At 42.9% G+C, this 21,311-nt stretch overlaps 1 protein-coding gene across 4 annotated transcripts; it reads left to right on the top strand.

The window, feature by feature from the left end:
- The first annotated feature begins 1,202 nt into the window (after window positions 1-1,202).
- Window positions 1,203-21,205, top strand: LOC106605934 (phosphatidylinositol 4-phosphate 5-kinase type-1 alpha). Of its 4 annotated transcripts, none has more exons than XM_045718963.2 (17): window positions 1,203-1,557; window positions 5,319-5,357; window positions 9,346-9,380; window positions 9,875-9,958; window positions 10,197-10,327; window positions 10,936-11,053; window positions 11,153-11,305; window positions 14,562-14,861; window positions 14,974-15,209; window positions 15,321-15,404; window positions 15,854-15,902; window positions 16,032-16,116; window positions 16,210-16,380; window positions 16,531-16,663; window positions 16,762-16,827; window positions 16,901-17,015; window positions 17,115-21,205. In XM_045718963.2, exons 1-17 carry the CDS (start codon window positions 1,512-1,514, stop codon window positions 17,115-17,117), a joined length of 1,848 nt encoding a protein of 615 aa, XP_045574919.1. In that variant the 5' UTR covers window positions 1,203-1,511; the 3' UTR covers window positions 17,118-21,205. The 4 variants fall into 4 exon arrangements, with proteins under 4 accessions (XP_045574919.1, XP_082831737.1, XP_045574920.1 ...); XM_082975611.1 differs by having other exon boundaries at window positions 1,210-1,557; window positions 16,922-17,015; XM_045718964.2 differs by lacking the exon at window positions 5,319-5,357 and having other exon boundaries at window positions 1,210-1,557.
- The last annotated feature ends 106 nt before the right edge of the window (window positions 21,206-21,311 follow it).

Here is a 21,311-nt window from a genome sequence, read left to right as displayed (position 1 = left end):
TGATCCATTTGTGGTTTCAGGCTGGGTTAAAACAGAGATGGGTGCTGTGGAATCGGTGAGGGTAACCAGAAGTGGTCTTGTGATAATTGTTTGTGTTTCTGCTGGTCAGAGCGAGAAGGCACTCCACGTTAAACGAATGGGGGCAAGAAATGTGAATTGTTTTGCTCTCAAGAAAATGGCACCATTGAAAGGATTGATTACTGGGTTAACAGTAAATGTAAAAGTTTACCAACTAATGGGGAAGATTCCCGGTGTTTGTGATGCTCGTCATTTGGTGTGACGCAGACAACGTGGCAAGTGGTGAAACAGAAGAGTCATTGTCTGTTCTTTTGAGTTTTGATGTTGAGTCTTTGCCCAACAAAGTGATGTGAGGATATGTAAGTTATCCTGTACGAGATTTTGTGCCAAATACATTAAGTTGTTACAGGTGTCAAGCTTTTGGGCATGTGGCAGCAGTGTGTTAGAGGGAGGTTCTTAGTTGTGAGAAGTGTGCAGAAGGGCATGAGACAAAGGAATGTGTAGCATTGGGGAAGGTAGTGGTATGTGTTAGTTGTAGGGGTGCCGATGGGCCTGAGGATAAAAAATGTCCAGTGCAAGAGAGGCAGGTTGAGGTTTCCAGGGTTAGAGTAGTGCAGAAGTTGCCATATGCTGAGGCAGTGAAGAAAGTAGAGTAAGATGGGTTAAGGGGAGGGATCTTGAGAGGAGTGGTGTGAGTTGTAGATCTGTACCAGTACAGAGGGATATGCCAACAAGTGATATACGTTTCAGGAAGATTGGATTTTGGGCATTTATAGCAATGGTTATCAACTGTACTGCAGGGATGGAACCTAAGTCGCAGAAAATTGAGGTTGTGGTGGCAGCCGCAGAGAGGTATTTCGGTGTGTGGGCTTGACATCAGAAGAATTACAGGATGTGTGAAGGTTGTTGGCCTGAGGTAGGACTAAATAGATTTAAATAGTGGAGTAGGGTGGTGTTAATTTTGATATTTTTTTTGTAGTGTTAGATAGTAGGATATTTGTTAATTTGTTTTTTCAAGCAAAGTATAAGGGAGTTGTACTCCAGTCTAGTAGGTGGCGGTAATGCAAGTTTATTGGATGCCAACCGCCGTTAAACGTCATCGAAGAAGAAGAGCGCAACATCAGGAACTAGCATTAGCAACTATATTATGATGGTGGAAAATGGTGTTTCATAAAGAAAGTATGCATATTACCTCTGTTCCCCCCGCCTCCTCGCCATTAAATCGATGCCTTTGCAGCCTGAATTAGAATGTTTTATGTACGAACCGGTCTAAGGGAGATACACAAAGTCATAAACCAGCCTATTTCTACAATTTATCTTACATTTTTATTTTAAATCTAACCATAACCCCAAATTAAGACCAAATAGCACATTTTGGTTTTCATATATTTTTACGATATAGCCAATTTTGACTTTGCCGCTGGCAATCTACTAGCTAGTGGATACCCATACCAAAGATTTGTTATATCTGTTCCGATACCGGCCAATCCAAAATGGCGACCGCCGTTCCAGTTGATTCGGGATTGACTGCTCCGACAGGTATCTATAATAACTAATTTAGGTCACCGTGAAGTAGTTTGCACGAAAATGCAATCTAATTAACGTAGCTACAGATTCAGCACAGCCTGTAGCTGAATATGGTCATTTTGTCTGAATTCAACTGACTACATTTCTCCTTCTGTCTGAGCAAGCTAACGTTATCACAGTTGCTGTTAGCCAGTTTGCTAACGTCAACAATCGGATCGATTGCGTTATAGCTAGCTAGGCATCTAACGTTACCAATGATTGCGTTATAGTTAGCTAGGCATTTAACGTTACCAACTAGCGTTACACGCTTGAAATTGGGTCATGTACTTTATGGTGTTTGTAGTAAAGGCTTGGGATGGGATAGCCGCACACCCGAACATTTGGTTATTTTCAATCAGATGTAGCTAGTTAATGTTAGCTCACCCTGAATGGGGCAAATTCTCAAACTCAAGCAATGTTAACTACAGTAGTTGGCTAATTTACTGCCTCTATTTGCGCCATGCTCGAAACCAGTGGGCCTTTGTTGATATTATGTCATATTTACCGCATCTCGTAGTAGGACAAAACACCTGTTAACTCGCCAGCTAACTAGCCAACCCAACAAACTGAGGCCAGCCAGCAATGTTGGCTAACTAACTAGGTGTGTTGAATATTTACTTGTAATGCCAACACAATTGTTTTCGTGAATAGAATGTGGCGGTCGGTCTATGTTGTTGACACAGTAATGTTGTTCTACAGCTTTTGGACTCATGACAAAAACAGGCAGTCGCTAATCAACGTTAGTTTAGGGTGGAATGGATACAGATTTCGCTTCCACGGGAGATAATATTTTAACTAGGCAAGTCAGTTAAGAACACATTCGTATTTTCAATGATGGCCTAGGAACACTGGGTTAACTGCCTTGTTCAGGGGCAGAACGACAGAGTTTTGCCTTATCAGCTCGAGGGATTCGATCTGGCAACCTTTCGGTTACTGGTCCAACGCTCTAACCACTAGGCTATGTGGTTGAAGAAGAGACTCCTGGTCTGTCATCATTCCAGCACATTTACAGAGAACTTCACTGGAAGTCACAGAGAGGAAGAGGATTCACGGGGAGTCCTGACTAGAGCTGGGCGATAAGTACATCAATCCATATCGCGTTAAATTGCCTGAATTGATGCGAGAACGATACGTTTATAACATTAATGTTCGCCATACTTTAAAAAAAATCATCCTTTATACTACTACTGGTTTGATGGTTGTAGTTATCAATGGTCCCATTAACAATCGCCCAAATTAGCCAACTTATTTAATTTCAAACTTCACATTTTTCTAGTATAGGCTATGGATTGAAATGAATGATATCAGCAAAATGCCTGCGATAAGTGATCAGTGTTGATCATTTTTGGTTTATTTCACCAGGTCTAGTCCTGACGGATTTGGTTTTTGGTTGTGGTCACATTATTCACTTGTTCAGAATCAGTTTATATCAGAGGTTATGATGTGAACAGTGACGCTGGGTCAGGACAGGAGAGTCTTCTCCACCTTTCTAAGCCTGTTATGGTACAGGCTCTTATCAGCTTGACTACGGTGTTTGTTACAGTTGATCTTTCCTTGGTACTGTAGTAGCTAGCCAGTTTGAGTCAGGTCATGAGAATAGACAGGTCTGTTTTGGTCCCGCAATAACAAGCCTGATTGCTTTATGGGGATCTAAGTCTGACTACAGGACTGCGAACTAGGCCAATGAACACACACATACAAATGATACAGGGTGTTCTCTCTATATACAGTACCAGTCAAAAGTTTGGACACATATTCATTGCAGGGTTTTTCATTATTTTTACTATTTTCAACATTGTAGAATAATAGTGAAGACATCAAAACTATGAAATAACACATATGGAATCATGTTGTAACCAAAAGTGTTAAACAAATAAAAATATATTTTATATTTGAGATTCTTCAAAGTAGCCACCCTTTGCATTGATGACAGCTTTGCACACTCTTGGCATTCTCTCAACCAGCTTCATGAGGAATCTTTTTTGAAGGAGTTCCCACATATGCTGAGCACTTGTTGGCTGCTTTTCCTTCACTCTATGGTCCAACTCAGCCCAAACCATCTCAATTGGGGTGAGGTTGGGTGATTTTGGAGGCCAGGTCATCTGATGCAGCACTCCATCACTCTCCTTGGTCAAATAGCCCTTACACAGCCTGGAGGTGTGTTTTGGGTCATTGTTCTGTTGGAAAAACAAATGATAGTCCCACTAAGCCAAACCAGATGTGATGGCGTATCGCTGCAGAATGCCGTGGTAGCCATTTGGGTTAGGTGTGCCTTGTATTCTAAATAAATCACTGACAGTGTCACCAGCAAAGCACCATCACACCTCTCCCATGCTTCACGGTGGGAACCACATATGCAGAGATCATCCATTCACCTATTCTGCGTCTCACAAAGACATGCCGGTTGGAACCAAACATTTCACATTTGGACTCATCAGACCAAAGGACAGATTTCTACCGGTCTAATGTCCATTGGTTGTGTTTCTTGGCTCAAGCAGGTCTCTTCTTCTTATTGGTGGCCTTTTAGTAGTGATTTGTTTGCAGCAATTCGACCATGAAGGTCTGATTCACGCTGAATTCTCCGCTGAACAGTTGATGTGGGGATGTCTTACTTGAACTCTGTGAAGCATTTATTTGGGCTGCAATTTCTGAGGCTGGTAACTCGAATGAACTTAACTTGAACTTATGTTGTGGGCGGCAGGTAGCCTAGTGGTTAGAGCGCTGGGCCAGTAACTGGAAAGTTGCTAGATCGAATCCCCGAGCTGACAAGGTAAAAATCTGTCGTCCTGCCCCTGAACCCACAGTTCTTAGGCCATCATTGTAAATAACAATTTGTTCTTAACTGACTTGCCTAGTTAAACAAAGGTAAAATAAAAATCCTCTGCAGCAGAGGTAACTCTGGGTCTTCCTTTCCTGGTCCTTATGAGAGCCAGTTTCATCATAGTGCTTGATGGTTTTTGTTACTGCACTTGAAGAAACTGATTTGGCTCAAACGCATTAAGAAGGAAAGAAATTCCACAAATGAACTATTAACAAGGCACACCTGCTAATTGAATTGCATTCCAGGTGACTATTTAATGAAGCTGGTTGAAAGAATAACAATAGTGCCAAAGCTGTCATCAAGGCAAAGATGGCTACTTTGAAGAATCTCAAATATATGAAATATTTTGATTTGTTTAGCTTTTTTGGTTACTACATGATTCCATATGTGTTATATCATAGTTTTGATGTCTTCACTATTATTCTACAATGTCGAAAAAAGTAAAAATAAAAACTCTGGAATGAGTAGGTGTCCATACTTTTGCCTGGTACTGTATAAGTTCATAAATTAGGCCAATAACCAGCACATTTACTCTACTCTGTCAGACAAAAATAGGGGAGTGTCCCATAATATTGCTCTACATGCAGGCTACAGTACAGGCTGCTAGCAGGCAAACAGCCAACATGTGTTTTGAAGTGAACTGCGCTGGCACTGGGAGATATGTTTAGTATGCACGCACCCTCATTGTAACTGTGGAAATGTTTGGACACAATGTCGAACTAGGATGTTATTGAAATCCTATTGTAAAAACAAGCTTTTCTTAAATGGAGCGCTGCTTGTTTCTAGATCTCTGTAGCATGTGGTCCATTTAGGCTAATTTAGAGGCGAGCAATGTGATTGAAGCCTAATTCGGTTGCATGCATGCCTTGTTCATGTGTAACTGGTTGTGGTTGTTCTGTATCTTCTTCCATAGACATTAGGACTCAGTTCTGGAGGAGAGCCTTGCAGAGAGGTACCTGCATGGGGTTGCAGTGTGTGTTTGTGTGTGAGGGAGCGGCTGAGCGTGTGCTTCGTTCCTGTGAGTGCCTCTTACAGATATTACAGGGCCTTGTGGCATTTGAGCAAGTTGAGAGCAAGCAAAGGACGAGTGGACCAAATATAGGCTGTTAACCGTTGTTTTCTCTTGTGCGTGTTTGCTTTCTATTGTGTGTGCAATGCATTTCGCAGTGAAATGGCTACAACATGGTTTAGCAAGACAAAGTGCTTCTCCACTCCCTGAATGAAGTTGTCCTTGTGGTGTTTGCTCAAGCAATGTGGATTGGTTTAATTGATTGATTTCATCCATCTCACAATTTGAATAGGCCTAGCCTAATATCACAGACAAATATCCTTTAGGCTGTTTCCTGTTTCACTATCAGTACCCCACCTTTCCATGATATATTTTCAGTAGATCTCCCTCCTCTTGCCTCTCACTGTCCTCAACATAACTCTGACCTGCCCACACTATTACTATAACAGCAGACAGTTTTTTGCCAACTGACTGTAATATCACTATGTTGAAACTCAGAAATAGCAGTTGCTATTGGTTACAGGCCTGAAGTTCTCATGGAGTGGGTGAGAAGGCAAATCTCCCACACAATTTTAAATGGTGAATCCTTTTGTAAGGAGCACAGATTTCAAGCATTGTCATGACGATGTGAAAACATTGAGAAAATACCAGACATATTTTGCTTCTAGATTTTTCACACGTGTTTGCTGTGTTTCTCTATGTTGGCATGTTTTGCACAAATTGGCAATGTTTTACAATAGGCTATGGGATGTTATCTCTTGGGCTGGATAAAGTTGGGGCTGGGGTCTGCAGGGTCGAATTTATTCTTAGAGAGGATTGGTAATGAGCACATCCCTACCAAAAAGGACGATGGCAACTCGGTGAGTCACAGGGAAAGTCCCAAGCTTAGTTTGGGTGACGGAAAAAGTTTAGTCATTGCCTGTTGTAGAGGACCCAGTGGTCTAGACACAGTATCAGACTGGGGTTATGTCTGCCAGAGACCTGTGGTAGAGGACCCAGTGGTCTAGACACAGTATCAGACTGGGGTTATGTCTGCCAGAGACCTGTGGTAGAGGACCCAGTGGTCTAGACACAGTATCAGACTGGGGTTATGTCTGCCAGAGACCTGTGGTAGAGGACCCAGTGGTCTAGACACAGTATCAGACTGGGGTTATGTCTGCCAGAGACCTGTGGTAGAGGACCCAGTGGTCTAGACACAGTATCAGACTGAAGTTATGTTTTGCAGAGACTGGTGTATGTCCCTGTGTCGATGCCAAGAGTTCTCGTAATTTCCTCCCACCATCCTGACCTTTCCCTGTATCCGGTGTTCCCCATTAAACCTAATACCAGGCTATGTCCACTCATCGCTCTGTATTTCTGTGTGTGTGGTGTGTTATGCAGTGAGTGGTCAGTTAACTTGTTGCCCTTCTGCTGCTCTGTGCTCTCTCACAGTATCTGCTCTGTGGTAGACTGTCTGAGAGGGAATGTCTGCTGTCATACTATACTGTCTGGAGATGGAGAGGCACTAAGTAACAGATAGGCAGTCAGTAAGGGTAATAAATGCAAGCTACAACATTTGGAGTTTTAGAATTTAGTGAAAAAAGTCATACAAATGCAATGCATCCTGAGCAGTGACTGAAGTACAAGGGTTCCCCTGGATTGTTTTAGGCTTGAGGCAAAGGCCCAACCACCACAGCATCCAGGGCAGGCTGACATGGAAGCAGCATTAGAGGGAAAGTGGTGTAAATCTAGAACAGAATGTGAATGGGAGCAGCAGTTAGCCTAGGCCTATCCATTCCTGTGGCTGTGTAGGTCTAACCATGGCTCGGCATCTGGAAAATTACACGGTTGATGGCTGTTTTTGTAATTAACTAAGAGTGGTTGTCAAGCATTTACTGTGACAAATTTCCTCTCAAGTCAAAATTACGCTGAAATGTATTAGGTTTTGTGCATGGAGTGGAAAGACTGCAATGAAGCAATTCGGTCAGACACTAGGGTTGGGCGATTGTACGATTGCATCGTTCATGATGACATCTCGATGTCAAACGATAGTTTAACGTATTTGAATTTGACTACATCGCTGGAGTCTGTTAGCTCACAACAGTGCAGTGAGCACACAGCAGGGCGGCATGCCAAATGGCCTACACCCTAATTGCCGTAGCCTACATTTTCAAAACATGTGGTAGTTAGATTATTAACATAATGCAAGAGAACAATGTAGAAAAAGCGGAGAGCACCAAAGCAGAGCAAAATGTCAGACCGGGCCTAACTTATGTTTTTACATTTTTAATATCCCCTCTCCAATGTAGGATGACAATGGGCCTTTTGCAGCTGACACTCTTGTCTGGTTTATTGTTTTAAAATCTTAATTTCCCTTTTTGTCCTTAATCCCCATTTGATTGGAATGTGTCTTTGTTGTTGTAGGCATAGCCTGCTCTTTCATGATCAACCATCCAATGAATCTATAGACGGAGTTCCATCTCAGAAAGTTGTTTGCAAATGGCCTAAATAAAAACATAGTATAGTAATAAAGAGAGAGCGAAAACAATTGCAAGATAAACTAATCGACTAGGAAGTTTAAACAAACCTGATACAGTACGTTTCTGCTTTACTTGATCAGTGTTGGCAAAATAAATTCTGCCGTTAAATCCCTCTTTACAAACCAAACAGCCAATAATATTGGCTACTGTCAATAAGTTGCAGTAAACGTTACTTTGACAAGTTAAACTAATATTTATAATATTGTCGAAGTGTTTATTAATGTCCTTGAATTGGGCAATCGGGGGAACAAAAAGTAAATGAATGAGTTGTCTCACAAACAACTTTCTTTTGAAAGCATTTAAATTGTGCATTTATATAATAGTCAACATCAATCAGATTAAACAAATTATTATTTAGCCTTTAACATTCTTTTATAACACTTGAATGAGCATTGGTTTAGGCTTAAAACGAATAGGCCTATTATCCTTAGGCTAAAAATCCTAAATATACAATCGGATAAAACAAATGATTATTTATAAAAAGGAACACCAGCATGTTCACCCCCAGAGTATCGAACTCAGCAGGATGATGATGGAGGTTTGTAGTCTGTCCATCCTTTGCCTTGATAATCTTTTAGCATATTCTGCAAGTGCCTTGGGTAAGGTCTGCTGGCTCACCTTAATCATATGGCCTGAAATTGATCGAAAAACTGCCAAACAGGCGAAGACGTGCTTCCCCCCAACTAAAAGTCAGCCATAGTTTTTTTTTCTGATTTAGCAACAGCAGGCTACACTACAGTTACTAAGTGAAATCCACTTTTTGAAACTGAAGGAAAGAAGCTTAATGGAAGAAAGAATGTCACATATGCTTTTCAAGATGAAATAACAATACACTTGATACGGCTGTAATATTTGTTTTTAAAAGGTCTAGTAATATAACTGATATCTGAGTATTTTTATGGACAAGAGAATAATAAACCTTCCTGCTTGAAAATCCTTCTGTAGCCAAGAACAAGGTAAAAATAATAACTAAGCCTTGTTTTGAACAATGATTTAATCAACTTGTTTGTGGCTTTTGTAACAATTTGAATGAGAACAATGATGACATGCACCAAATCACAGTTCTGGTATAACCAATGTGTCTTTTTATATTGCGTTCTTCCCCTCCGTGCGCACTGTATATCAACGACGTTTGGATGGGACGATGTGTCATTCCAGACATCGCACAACCCGATCAGACACTTAAATGCGGGTTCCTTCCTCCAAAAACTACTATACTATATGATAAGTTCATCACCACAGCTGGCTAGCATGACTCTAGCTCTGTGATATTCGCTAGGTTCTGTCGGTAACTATTAGATTCTAAGAGGACTGAGTTGCGCATGGAACGTGGAGGAGCCTAACAAAAATAGGCCCATCACTCTACGCTCTAATATGTTTTCCTTTTTTCTCTCTCCTCTCTCTCTCTCAAGGGTCCAGTGTGTCTCGGAAAATGGCATCTCCAGAGGTAAGACAGACACCATCCCTGACTCACAAAACCACTAATTACAGCACTCTGCTGCTGATGCTGGAGCACTGTTGGTGAAATTGTGTTTTCCACTACCTTTAGGTTTAGGGAAGTGTGTGTGTGTGTGTGTGTGTGTGTGTGTGTGTGTGTGTGTGTGTGTGTGTGTGTGTGTGTGTGTGTGTGTGTATTTACACAACATCTATAGACCCTGGTGAAGATGTGTTGTATATCACCTCTCTGTCTAGGGAGAGGACACAGGATATGTGGAAAAGGAGGGGGAACTGGTTTTGATGGTTTCTGTGTGTCAATGGCAGATGTTTACCTTTAAGCTGTGTGTCATAAAACCAAACAATGGAGAGAACAGGATGATGCTGCAACTTGTTTAATGGAGTCAAACACACCTTCTCTACTGTGCATTTCTTAGTTTCTTAATACCTTTTATTTCTCCCCATGCTCTCTCTCTTTCTCTTTCATCCTGTCTCTCTCTGTCTCAGATGCCTGGATCCAGTCAGAGTATGAAGAAGACCATTGGACACAGAGGAGTTGAGACGAACACTGGAGAGACCACCTATAAGAAGGTCAGCATGGGGTCAACACACACACACACACACACACACCACATGTGTGCTAAAATTACCTGTAGCCTGAAACCCTTCCTCATCCACACCCAATGATGACTCGCAGAATGTAATGTACACAAGCATTTGAGAGTCATAGATTAATTATAACATGAGAATTCCTCAGACAGAATTAATTTATCAATCTCTCTTGACAAGCCTCCATTTCTCCATTTCTCTCTTCCACTTCCCCCTCCAGACCACGTCGTCAGCCCTGAAAGGAGCAATTCAGCTGGGCATCACTCACACTGTGGGCAGCCTGAGTCAGAAGGCTGAGAGGGATGTTCTCATGCAGGACTTTGTGGTGGTCGAGAGCATCTTCTTCCCCAGGTTAGACGTGTGTGTGTGTGTGTGTCACTGGCGTAGCACACAACCCCGGAGCATCCGCATGAGCATCCGGAGCATCCCTAGATAATATATGAACATGTCATAAACCATGAAGGAAATGTTTAGAATTACAGGAAATTGGCTTTAAAACTGAAACACATTCTCTCAGCCTCATGGCAAAATCTGTAAAACAGCATGAGATTAGCTAGGAAAACTGAAACACGTTCTCTCAGCCTCATGGCAAAATCTGTAAAACAGCATGAGATTAGCTAGGAAAACTGAAACATGTTCTCTCAGCCTCATGGCAAAATCTGTAAAACAGCATGAGATTAGCTAGGAAAACTGAAACATGTTCTCTCAGCCTCATGGCAAAATCTGTAAAACAGCATGAGATTAGCTAGGAAAACTGAAACATGTTCTCTCAGCTTCATGGCAAAATCTGTAAAATAGCATATGCAAATAATTACAGATGTGTAAAACAGCATGAGATTAGCTAGAAAACAATTTATTCTGAACTGCGCTACACCACTGGTCTGTGCCCATCTTGCATTTATGCTTGAGAGAAGTCTTCCTGTATTCAGCACTCATTAACACCCTTCTCTCTGTCTCAGTGAGGGCAGTAACCTGACCCCTGCCCACCACTACAGTGATTTCAGGTTTAAGACCTACGCCCCCATTGCCTTCCGCTACTTCAGAGAACTCTTTGGCATCCGGCCAGATGACTACCTGGTCAGTAGACTACAAAAATGCACTTAATTGTATCTGGTTGATTGGTTGTGTCTGGTTGTAGTTCTGTGGTCAGGATGCTAACTAACTCCTCTCCTACAGTACTCTCTGTGTAACGACGGCCTGATAGAGCTGTCTAACTCCGGGGCCAGCGGCTCTCTCTTCTACGTGTCCAGTGATGATGAGTTCATTATCAAGACGGTGCAGCACAAAGAGGCTGAGTTTCTCCAGAAGCTACTACCAGGATACTTCATGGTGAGATATTGAAAGAGGAGGGGGGAGACTTCATGGAGAGATATTGAAGGAGGAGGGGGGGAGACTTCATGGAGAGATATTGAAGGAGGAGGGGGGGGAGACTTCATGGAGAGATACAGTTGAAGTCGGAAGTTTACCTTAGCCAAATACATTTAAACTCAGTTTTTCACAATTCCCGACATTTAATCCTAGTAAAAATTCCTGTTTTAGGTCAGTTAGGATCACCACTTCATTTTAAGAATGTGAAATATCAGAATAATAGTAGAGAGCATTATTTATATCAGCTTTTATTTCTTTCATCACATTCCCAGTGGGTCAGAAGTTTACATACACTTAATTAGTATTTGGTAGCATTGCCTTTAAATTGTTTAACTTGGGTGAAACGTTTCGGGTAGCCTTCCACAAGCTTCCCACAATAAGTTGGGTGAATCTTCGCCCATTCTTCCTGACAGAGCTGGTGTAACCAACCTCCTTGCTCGCACACGCTTTTTCAGTTCTGCCCACAAATTTTCTATAGGATTGAGGTCAGGGCTTTGTGATGGCCACTCCAATACCTTGACTTTGTTGTCCTTAAACCATTTTGCCACAACTTTGGAAGTATGCTTGTGGTCATTGTCCATTTGGAAGACCCATTTGCGACCAAGCTTTAACTTCCTGAATGATGTCTTGATGTTGCGTCAATATATCCACATAATTTTCCATCCTCATGATGCCATCTATTTTGTGAAGTACACCAGTCCCTCCTGCAGCAAAGCACCTCCACAACATGATGCTGCCACCCCCGTGCTTCACAGTTGGGATGGTGCTCTTTGGTTTGCAAGCCTCCCCCTTTTTCCTCCAAACATAACAATGGTCATTACGGCCAAACAGTTCTATTTCTGTTTCATCAGACCAGAGGACATTTCTCCAAAAAGTATGATCTTTGTTCCCATGTGCAATTGCAAACCGTAGTCTGGCTTTTTTATGGCGATTTTGGAGCAGTGGCTTCTTCCTTGCTGAGCGACCTTTCAGATTATGTCGATATATCCACAGTAAAACGAGTCCTATAGATATTTTTGTACCTGTTTCCTCCAGCATCTTCACAAGGTCTTTTGCTGTTGTTCTGGGATTAATTTGCACTTTTTGCACCAAAGTACGTTAATCTCTAGGAGACAGAACGCGTCTCCTTCCTGAGCGGTATGACAGCTGCGTGGTTCCATGGTGTTTATACTTGCGTACTATTGTTTGTACAGATGAACGTGGTACCTTCAGGCATTTGGAAATTGCTCCCAAAGATGAACCAGACTTGTGGAGGTCTATAATATTTTTTTCTGAGGTCTTGGCTGATTTTCACATGATGTCAAGCAAAGAGGCACTGAGTTTGAAGGTAGGCCTTAACTTTTTGGTGACGGGGCAGTATTCGGAAATTCAGATGAATAACGTGCCCAAATTAAACTGCTTGCTACTCGGGCCCAGAAGGTAGGATATGTATATTATTAGTAGATTTGGATAGAAAACACTCTGAAGTTTCTAAAACTGTTTGAATGATGTCTGTGAGTATAACAGAACTCATATGGCAGGCAAAAACCTGAGAAAAATCCAACCAGGAAGTGTGGAAATCTGAGGTTTGTAGTTTTTCAAGTGATTCCCTATCCAGTATACAGTGTCTGTGGGGTCATTTTGCACTTCCTAAGGCTTCCACTAGAGTTCAACAGTCTTTAGAACGTTGTTTCATGCTTCTACTGTGAATGGGGAGAGAATAAGAGGTCCTGGAGTCAGATGACTGAGAGAATGACATGAGTTCAGTGGCGCGTGCTCCCATGAGAGTTATCTGTGTTCCTTTTCATTTCTGAAGACATTGGAGTTGTCCGGTTGGAGTATTACTGAAGATTTATGATAAAAACATCCTAAAGATTGATGCTATACATCGTTTGACATGCTAGCGTCCCACATTTCCCAGAGAGGTTAATACATCCACAGGTACACCTCCAATTGACTCAAATGATGTCAATTAGCCTATCAGAAGCTTCTAAAGCCATGACATCATTTTCTGGGATTTTCTAAGCTGTTTAAAGTCACAGTCAACTTAGTGTATGTAAACTTCTGACCCACTGGAATTGTGATACAGTGGATTATAAGTGAAATAATCCGTCTATAAACAATTGTTGGAAAAATGACTTGTCATGCACAAAGTAGATGTTCTAATCGACTTGCCAAAACTATAGTTTGTTAACAAGAAATTTGTGGAGTGGTTGAAAAATGAGTTTTAATGACTCCAACCTAAGTGTATGTGAACTCCTGACTTCAACTGTATTGAAGGAGGAGGGAGGGGAGACTTCACGGAGAGATAATGAAGGAGGTACTTCATGGAGAGATATTGAAGGAGGAGGTACTTCATGGAGAGATATTGAAGGAGGAGATGTGGACTTCATGAGGAGATACTTCATGGTGAGATATTGGAGGAGGGGGGGACTTCATGAGCAGATACTTCATGGTGAGATATTGAAGGAGGAGGTACCTCATGGTGAGATATTGAAGGAGGAGGTACCTCATGGTGAGATATTGAAGGAGGAGGTACCTCATGGTGAGATATTGAAGGAGGAGGTACCTCATGGTGAGATATTGAAGGAGGAGGTACTTCATGGAGATATATTGAAGGAGGAGGTATTTCATGGAGAGAGATTGAAGGAGGTGTGGACTTCATGAGACACTTCATGGTGAGATATTGAAGGAGGAGGTGTGGACTTCATGAGGAGATACTTCATGGTGAGATATTGAAGGAGGAGGTGTGGACTTCATGAGGAGATACTTCATGGTGAGATATTGAAGGAGGAGGTGTGGACTTCATGAGGAGATACTTCATGGTGAGATATTGAAGGAGGAGGTACTTCATGGAGAGAGATTGAAGGAGGAGGTATTTCATGGAGAGAGATTGAAGGAGGTGTGGACTTCATGAGGAGATACTTCATGGTGAGATGTTGAAGGAGGAGATACTTCATGGTGAGATTTTGAAGCAGGAGGGGGGAGAAACTTCATGGTGAGATATTGAAGGGGGTGATACTTAATTGAGAGATATTGAAGGAGGGTGGGGGGATTTTATGGTGAGATATTGGAGGAGGAGCAGGGAAACTTCATGGTGAGATATTGAAGGATGAGGAGGGAGATTCTTCAGTGGCCTGTGTGTTTTAGTGTTTATATAATACCTAGCTGTCTGTGGTGGCCTCTTGTCTTTTTCACTCTCCTCCTCTCCTTTCTACCATCCCTTCCTCCTCTATAGAACCTGAATCAGAACAAACGGACCCTGCTCCCTAAGTTCTACGGTCTGTACTGCATCCAGGCGGGAGGGAAGAACATCCGCCTGGTGGTGATGAACAACCTGCTGCCCCGCGTGGTCCACATGCACCATAAGTACGACATGAAGGGTTCCACCTATAAGAGACGGGCCTCAGCCAAGGAGAGGGACAAGACTTTTCCCACCTTTAAAGACCTGGACTTCATCCAGGACCTGCCTGATGGACTGCTGCTGGAGACGGACAACTACAACGCCCTTAGCAAGACCATCCAGAGAGACTGCCTGGTGAGAGGGAGGGAGGGAGGGAGGGAGGGAGGGTGGGTGGGGGTGTGTGTTCTGTGTGTGCTGTTTGGGTCTACTGTATAGTAACTCTTATGTGTTTGTGTGTGTGCTCCAGCTCCTGCAGAGTTTTAAAATCATGGACTACAGTCTACTGGTGGGGATCCATAACCTGGAGCAGGCTAGTAGAGAGAGGGAGCGAGGTGGGGGGCAGATGGGGGACAGTGGGGGGTCAGAGGGGGCGGTGACCCCAGACCAGCGCCGACCCCAGGCCCAGAAAAGTCTATACTGTACAGCCATGGAGTCTATACAGGGAGAGGCCCGCGGGAAGGGAGCCCTGGAGTCTGAGGACCAGTGAGTCAATCAATACATCACACAATATTACCTTGGGAAAAGTGCAAACTGTCACGTAAATCAGGATTTGTTGATGGTGATTGGTTGGTGTGGCGTATGATGTCATTTCAGTATGGGTGGGATCCCAGCCAGGAACTCTAAAGGAGAGAGGTTGCTGGTCTTTATCGGCATCATCGACATTCTGCAGTCCTACAGGTAGGTGCTTGTGTTTCTTTGTGTGTGTGCGTTCTTGTGTACAGACTACATACAATTTCACATAGTAATATAATGACACAGTGCTCAAAGTATTGGGAAAGTGACACATTTTTTGTTTGACTCCAGCATTTTGGATTTGAAATGATACACTGACCTGGTATGGATGAAAATACACTCAAATCAAAGATGACAGTCTGCACTTTAACCTCATAGTCATTGTATCATTTTAAATCCAAAGTGCTGGGGTACAGAGCCAAAACAACAAAAAATGTGTCGCTGTCCCAATACTTTTGGAGCTCACTGTATATACCATTTAGCAGATACTTTTATCCAAAGCGACTTAGTCATGCGTTCTTATATTTTACGTATGGATGGTCCTGGGAGTTGAACCCACTATCCTGGCGCCATGCTTTACCAACTGAGCTACGTTCACTAAGACTGTTTTTCAGGTTCATCAAGAAGTTGGAACACTCGTGGAAGGCCCTCGTCCATGATGGGGTAAGATCTACACACACACATTACCTGAAGTACATTATGAAAGATGCCACAGATGCATGTGTCAGATCTGCCACTGCTTATGTCAGGCCTATGTCAGGTTATAACTGGTTTATTCCTTTTCCTCTGTAGGATACAGTGTCGGTGCACAGACCAGGCTTCTACGCTGAGCGCTTCCAACAATTCATGTGTAACACAGTGTTCAAGAAGATCCCATGTAAGACTGTTGTGTGTGTGTGTATCTTCTCTTTTCAATATTTACTTTTATGATATAACGTGCTGTCGTTATTTTGTTTTCCCCACCCCTCAGTGAAGCTCTCCCCATCCAAGAAGTCTCGTGGTGGGGGTCCGGGGGGTCTGAGGAGAGCTCCTACCCTGGGAGGCCCCACACCCCTCTCCCACGCTGCTGGACAGTCTGTGGTGGACTCCCGACTCGTCTACCAATCCCACTTCAACAGGGCTGACGCAGAGGGAGACAGTGGTGAGTGAACAGTTAACACAAACATTGATTGTATGTTTGATCAGAGGTCAAGGTGGACCAGAGCTACATGAAGTGCCTATGGACAAGGGATTAGAGGTGGACTTGGAATTGTGCTATTAGTTCCCCTCTTTACTCCCTCTTTCTGTTCAGGCATGCAGTCGGGCAGGCCAGACCTGGTGCCAAGGACCCCTCCCCTGGCGGGAGGGTCGGGCGATGCAGAGGCCAACTTTTCCACATCCTCATTAGGAAGCACAGGACTCACCTCCTCCTCTCCTCCGCTACAGTAACACATCCCTCCATCCCCTCTCCTCCACAAAGTCAGTCCTCCTCTTCAAGTCATCCAGTTCTCATGTGTTTCTCGCCTTCTCGCTCTCTCTCTAGGTCAGTAGGGGTTGAGGTGCATAGAGCAGTAACAAGCACAGACCAAGACCACAGTGTCTCCCACAGGTACACAAATGAATTACACCACTGACTCATGTATTCCCAGTTACATGAACACACACACACACACCCTTATCAGTCTTCTCTCTCTGTCTCTCAGTATGGGTGCGGAAGTGGAAGCGTCAGGTGATCAGTCAGGTAATGAAGATGCCATCTCACTATCAGACATCGTCCCAGAGACCAACATCTGCTTTGTAAGTCTGGCCCTATCCTTTTCCTCCTCCTCTTCTTAAGATCTTCACTATGGTGTTTCCCATAGCTCACTGGCCTCCCTCCCTGTGTGTCCCCCACAGTAACAACTGATCTGGAGTCATCTGAGGAAAAGGTGATTCTGGAACCAAGGAGGTGGGTGGGAGAGTAGTCTTGCATCCTCCATCCTCACTCCTCTTTCGATCCATCCCTCCTTTTCTGCGGGGGAGGTTTAGAACATACTCCAGGCCGACTGAACGGAATGGGGGGGGGTTGGGAAGTGAAAGAGAGGGAGAGTGTGACGGGGTGCCAGAGAGAGGAACAAAGAGGGAGAGAGGTGTATGTGTGTGTGTGTGAGGAGGTGGTGGCTGTCTAAAGGCTTGGTCAGCCAGACAGACACACGGGTATGCTGCTAGAAACCCTTCTCCAACTAAGTTACAGGAGTCTCTGTGTCACGAAACCCACTTACACTGTCCCACCTATCACAAAGTCTGAAGGGGAGAGGGATGTGGGCATAGACACCCCTGCATCAACAGTGTGGAGGAGGAACACCATGCTCTATATCACTCTCTGTTCTGTTACTTTGTGCATTCCTTCTTGTGGACAGTCTAAGTGGGTTCAGTTTTCAGTGACTCTGAGCATAATATCTCATATGTTATCATTCTACATCTGTCCACCCCCTCCTCCCTCCACACAGCCAGGAGATGGGACGGACACAGGAGAATCATCTCTATATGTAGTGTTTTTTATTCTTTTTATTATGACCACACTTTTACTGCTATGGACAGAACATATGACTTCATCACACAGACCTTCTATTCTTTTAGATTATAGATGTATACAGTAGCTGACTGACTGGATTTGGGGGCAGGAATGTACAGGCCAGAGCTATACTGCCCTACCAAGCAAAAAGGCAGTAACTGCTCATAGCGTGGAACTGAGAAAAATGGCTTTTATTTACCTTAGTTTCACAGTTACCTAGTGCAGTTACTGCTAATATGACCCCCATTTTCTCAAATACAATACGAGGCAGGATACTTTCCCACATGATTAAGTCATTTTTGCTACATTAAATACATGCTAACTCATTTTTGACCAAGTGAGCAGTTGCTGCCTTTTTTCTTGGTAGGGCAGTATGGGTAGGCTATACACCACAGGAGGTTGGTGGCACCTTAATTGGGGAGGACGGGCTCGTGGTAATGGCTTGAGTGGAATGGTATAAAATACATTAAACACATGGTGTAATGCCATTCCATTTGCACTGTTCCAGTCATTATTATGAGCCGTCCTCCCCTCAACAGCCTCCACTGCTATACACAGTGTTACCGGCTGATGGGATGGCTCTGTCTGTCACTGTCTCCATGGTTATCCTGGAATCTTCCTCTCTGATGAGACCACATGTGCTATATTGATCTAGGAGTGAGAGACTAGAGCAAGAACATAGTAATGGCCGCCATGCCCTTAGAGTAGAGCGGGGTTCCCCAACTGGCGGCCAGCGGATGCACATTTTTTTTATTGGTGGACATAAAAGGTAAACACCAGCAAATCGGCTCCAAATGATTTCAATTTAAGAAATCTGTTCTAAAGTATTCCTATGCAAAATAGAGATGTGTGATTTGTAAGCAAGGTTTGAAATTGTTTGTCAAATATTATGTTTGGGCTTTCTTGTGGTCAATTTGCAGTCTACAAATGATTTGTAATTATGTTCCGGCCCCCTGACCATCCACTCAAGAAAGAAAATCACCCCACAGCTGAATCTAGTTGATGATCCTTCGAATGGAGGTTCACCACACCAGAGAAGAGACAAAGAGGAGCAGTAACAGAAGGACAGTGACCTGACCACACTAACGCTAGCTGCCTGTCACTTACGGTCTTCCTTTTTATATCTGTGCCTTTGTGTCTGTCTGGTGCTAGTCTTGCTGAGCTGTGTGTCTCATATTTTTGTTTCTTTAATGTCCCGTTACACATACATTCAAACTCTTGTTTGAGTCTGTTTTTATATTCTCACTACCAATCAATAGTATCTTTGAAAGAAAATGTACCAATCAACCGGCAGTGTTGAAAGGAATGAGCCAATCAAAATTCAGAGCGAGCGTTTCACGCACACTCTACACATGCCTTTTTCTGTCTTCGTATGGCAGTTCCGTTTCATCAGTCATTCACACCCAGCCATTTAGACTGTTTTGTGCACAAAGATTATAAGTGTTCTTCAAGCAATGGTAATTCTACCACTGTCATTCAAGCACTTTGATACTTTTATGTACAATGACCTGACTTTCATTAATAAGCAACGAGGGATTTCTGCAGGCTACAGAAACGGCTGCTTCACCCCACTGAGTTTGAGACTCACCACATTGTGTGAATGACTTTGTTTGCGTCTCTGTAGTACACCTCTTGTACATTAACGTTTATATAAACATGGGTTTGTTATTTTTTTCCCATTTGCTCAGTCATTGCGTAGAATGCTAACACAAGTGCCGGGTGGCCGCTCATATTATTTATCCTGTAGTAGGATATTTCAGACACAGGGATACATATCACTGCCTAGTGGTTATGCTAGATCTTGTATTTCACACCAACACAGTGTGATTTAAAGGGCCACCATGGCCTGATTGTGAGGACACATTTCTAAGTAGAAGGGAGTGCACATGTGGTCCAAAGCAGAGAGGGAGAGATGGACAGACTGACAAACTGGGGGATATCAGCCTGTGGTGGAAATGATTGATCATCGATGCACCGTGAGACAATAGGGAATGTTTAAAGGGAATGGGGGAGTACAAGAACACAGCCATGCCCTGAAGAAACTAGAGGCTGGAAGTGGAGCTCTTTCTGATCAACTGTCATGACAAATTGGAAAAGCAATCAAAATGGTATGGACTTGAACATGGATGAACTCACTGCATATGGAAACTACATGGAGACCTATGTTTCAGAACTATGAGTTTTGATGAACTTGATGTTTTCCTAACAGATCTGAGTTTAATGACCCTTCAAACAGAGTTGCAGCGCTCACAGTTTGAGAGGAGCTGTCCTGCATGATAACTATACATATTTTAAAGCACACAGGAAGGAAGGGCACAAGAGAGGGTGGTTTTGGTTCCAAATGAGTTATTTACACAAATAACTTACTACATGATTTGATTCATTTCAAGTCCTTGCGTTCACTACTTTTCCTCGCGAACCCACCCTCTTTGTAAAAAGCTCATATGGTATTCCTGGTTGATTTATTTCCAAACATGGCCCTCAATTAAAAGTTGTGCTCTTTTGAATGTTTTGACCTTTGACCCTGATAACCCTGCTCAGCTTCCCCATCATTTCAAAGAGCTCAGTTAAGTCTCGTGCTTTTTGTTTGAGAACAATTGGCCACCAAAGAAAACACTCCAAGCCCCATGTTCCCAAGTTTTGAATCACATTTTCAATAGATGGTATTGTGTCTTATTATAACAAGGGCCTTAGTGTGACAACAGGGTCTGGATTTGACTCCATTAACACTGATCATGACTTAGTGTATGCTTAACTTTACAAACTAACATCTGACAGTCAGAACAATGTTGTTTTAAAGCCTGTGTGCTTCTGTGTAGATGCTGGATTAAACCCGTTGCAGTGTCTGGTGACTTGACTGGACCACAGCACAACAGACACCTCACCCTTTGGTGCTCAAAGGGTGGTACACTTGCAACACAGACACTACAGAACATATGAACTAATGCAATATGAACAAGTCTGCCATCTTAAAGTTCCAAGAATCATATTTATTGTATTTGTATTATGACCTTGTAGCCTGAAATTATTCATAAGTTGTACATGTACCGTAGATGATTGTACGTATAATAATGTATTCTTCTGACAGGAAATGTCAGACTTAAGTAGTGTATTGCATATGGGAGGGGATTATTTGACAATTTCACTTTTTATATTTCATGTTTGATTTTGATAGTGATATATTCTCCATTGTTCTGGGGCAAGGATGTCCCATGCTTTTCTATGTTGAATGTTTCACACAGCCTCCGAGCCAATGTTGCTGGTTACCGTCTATGCTTCAATTACTCTATTTTTACTCTGCCTGTATAAAATGTGTATATGTATATAGTAGTCACGGAAATGCCTTCTCATGCTGCCTGTTCCTTCTACCATCTTTCAGTGATGTGATGTTTTTCATATTGGCTCTGATTTTAGAATAAACTTATTTTCTAAATGTTGGTTCTTGTCCTTATTCCTGAACATGATACAACTGTTTAGGGATTGGAAGGGTAGGTCTACACTACATTAGATCCACAAACTCACATCACTTTATTTGTGAG

This window comes from Salmo salar, chromosome 05 (assembly GCF_965601325.2).
Source record: "Salmo salar chromosome 05, fSalSal1, whole genome shotgun sequence".
Lineage (NCBI taxonomy): Eukaryota > Metazoa > Chordata > Actinopteri > Salmoniformes > Salmonidae > Salmo > Salmo salar.
This window is presented reverse-complemented; position numbering and strand designations above follow the sequence as displayed.

What these genes read in the sequence shown, in the direction of transcription:
- LOC106605934 (XM_045718963.2), top strand. Translation starts at nt 1,512, where the DNA reads ATGGCGACCGCCGTTCCAGTTGATTCGGGATTGACTGCTCCGACAG. An exon ending in GGGATTGACTGCTCCGACAG is followed by an intron (nt 1,558 to 5,318) that starts GTATCTATAATA and finishes CTTCTTCCATAG; the next exon opens with ACATTAGGACTCAGTTCTGG. An exon ending in GACCACAGTGTCTCCCACAG is followed by an intron (nt 16,828 to 16,900) that starts GTACACAAATGA and finishes CACCCTTATCAG; the next exon opens with TCTTCTCTCTCTGTCTCTCA.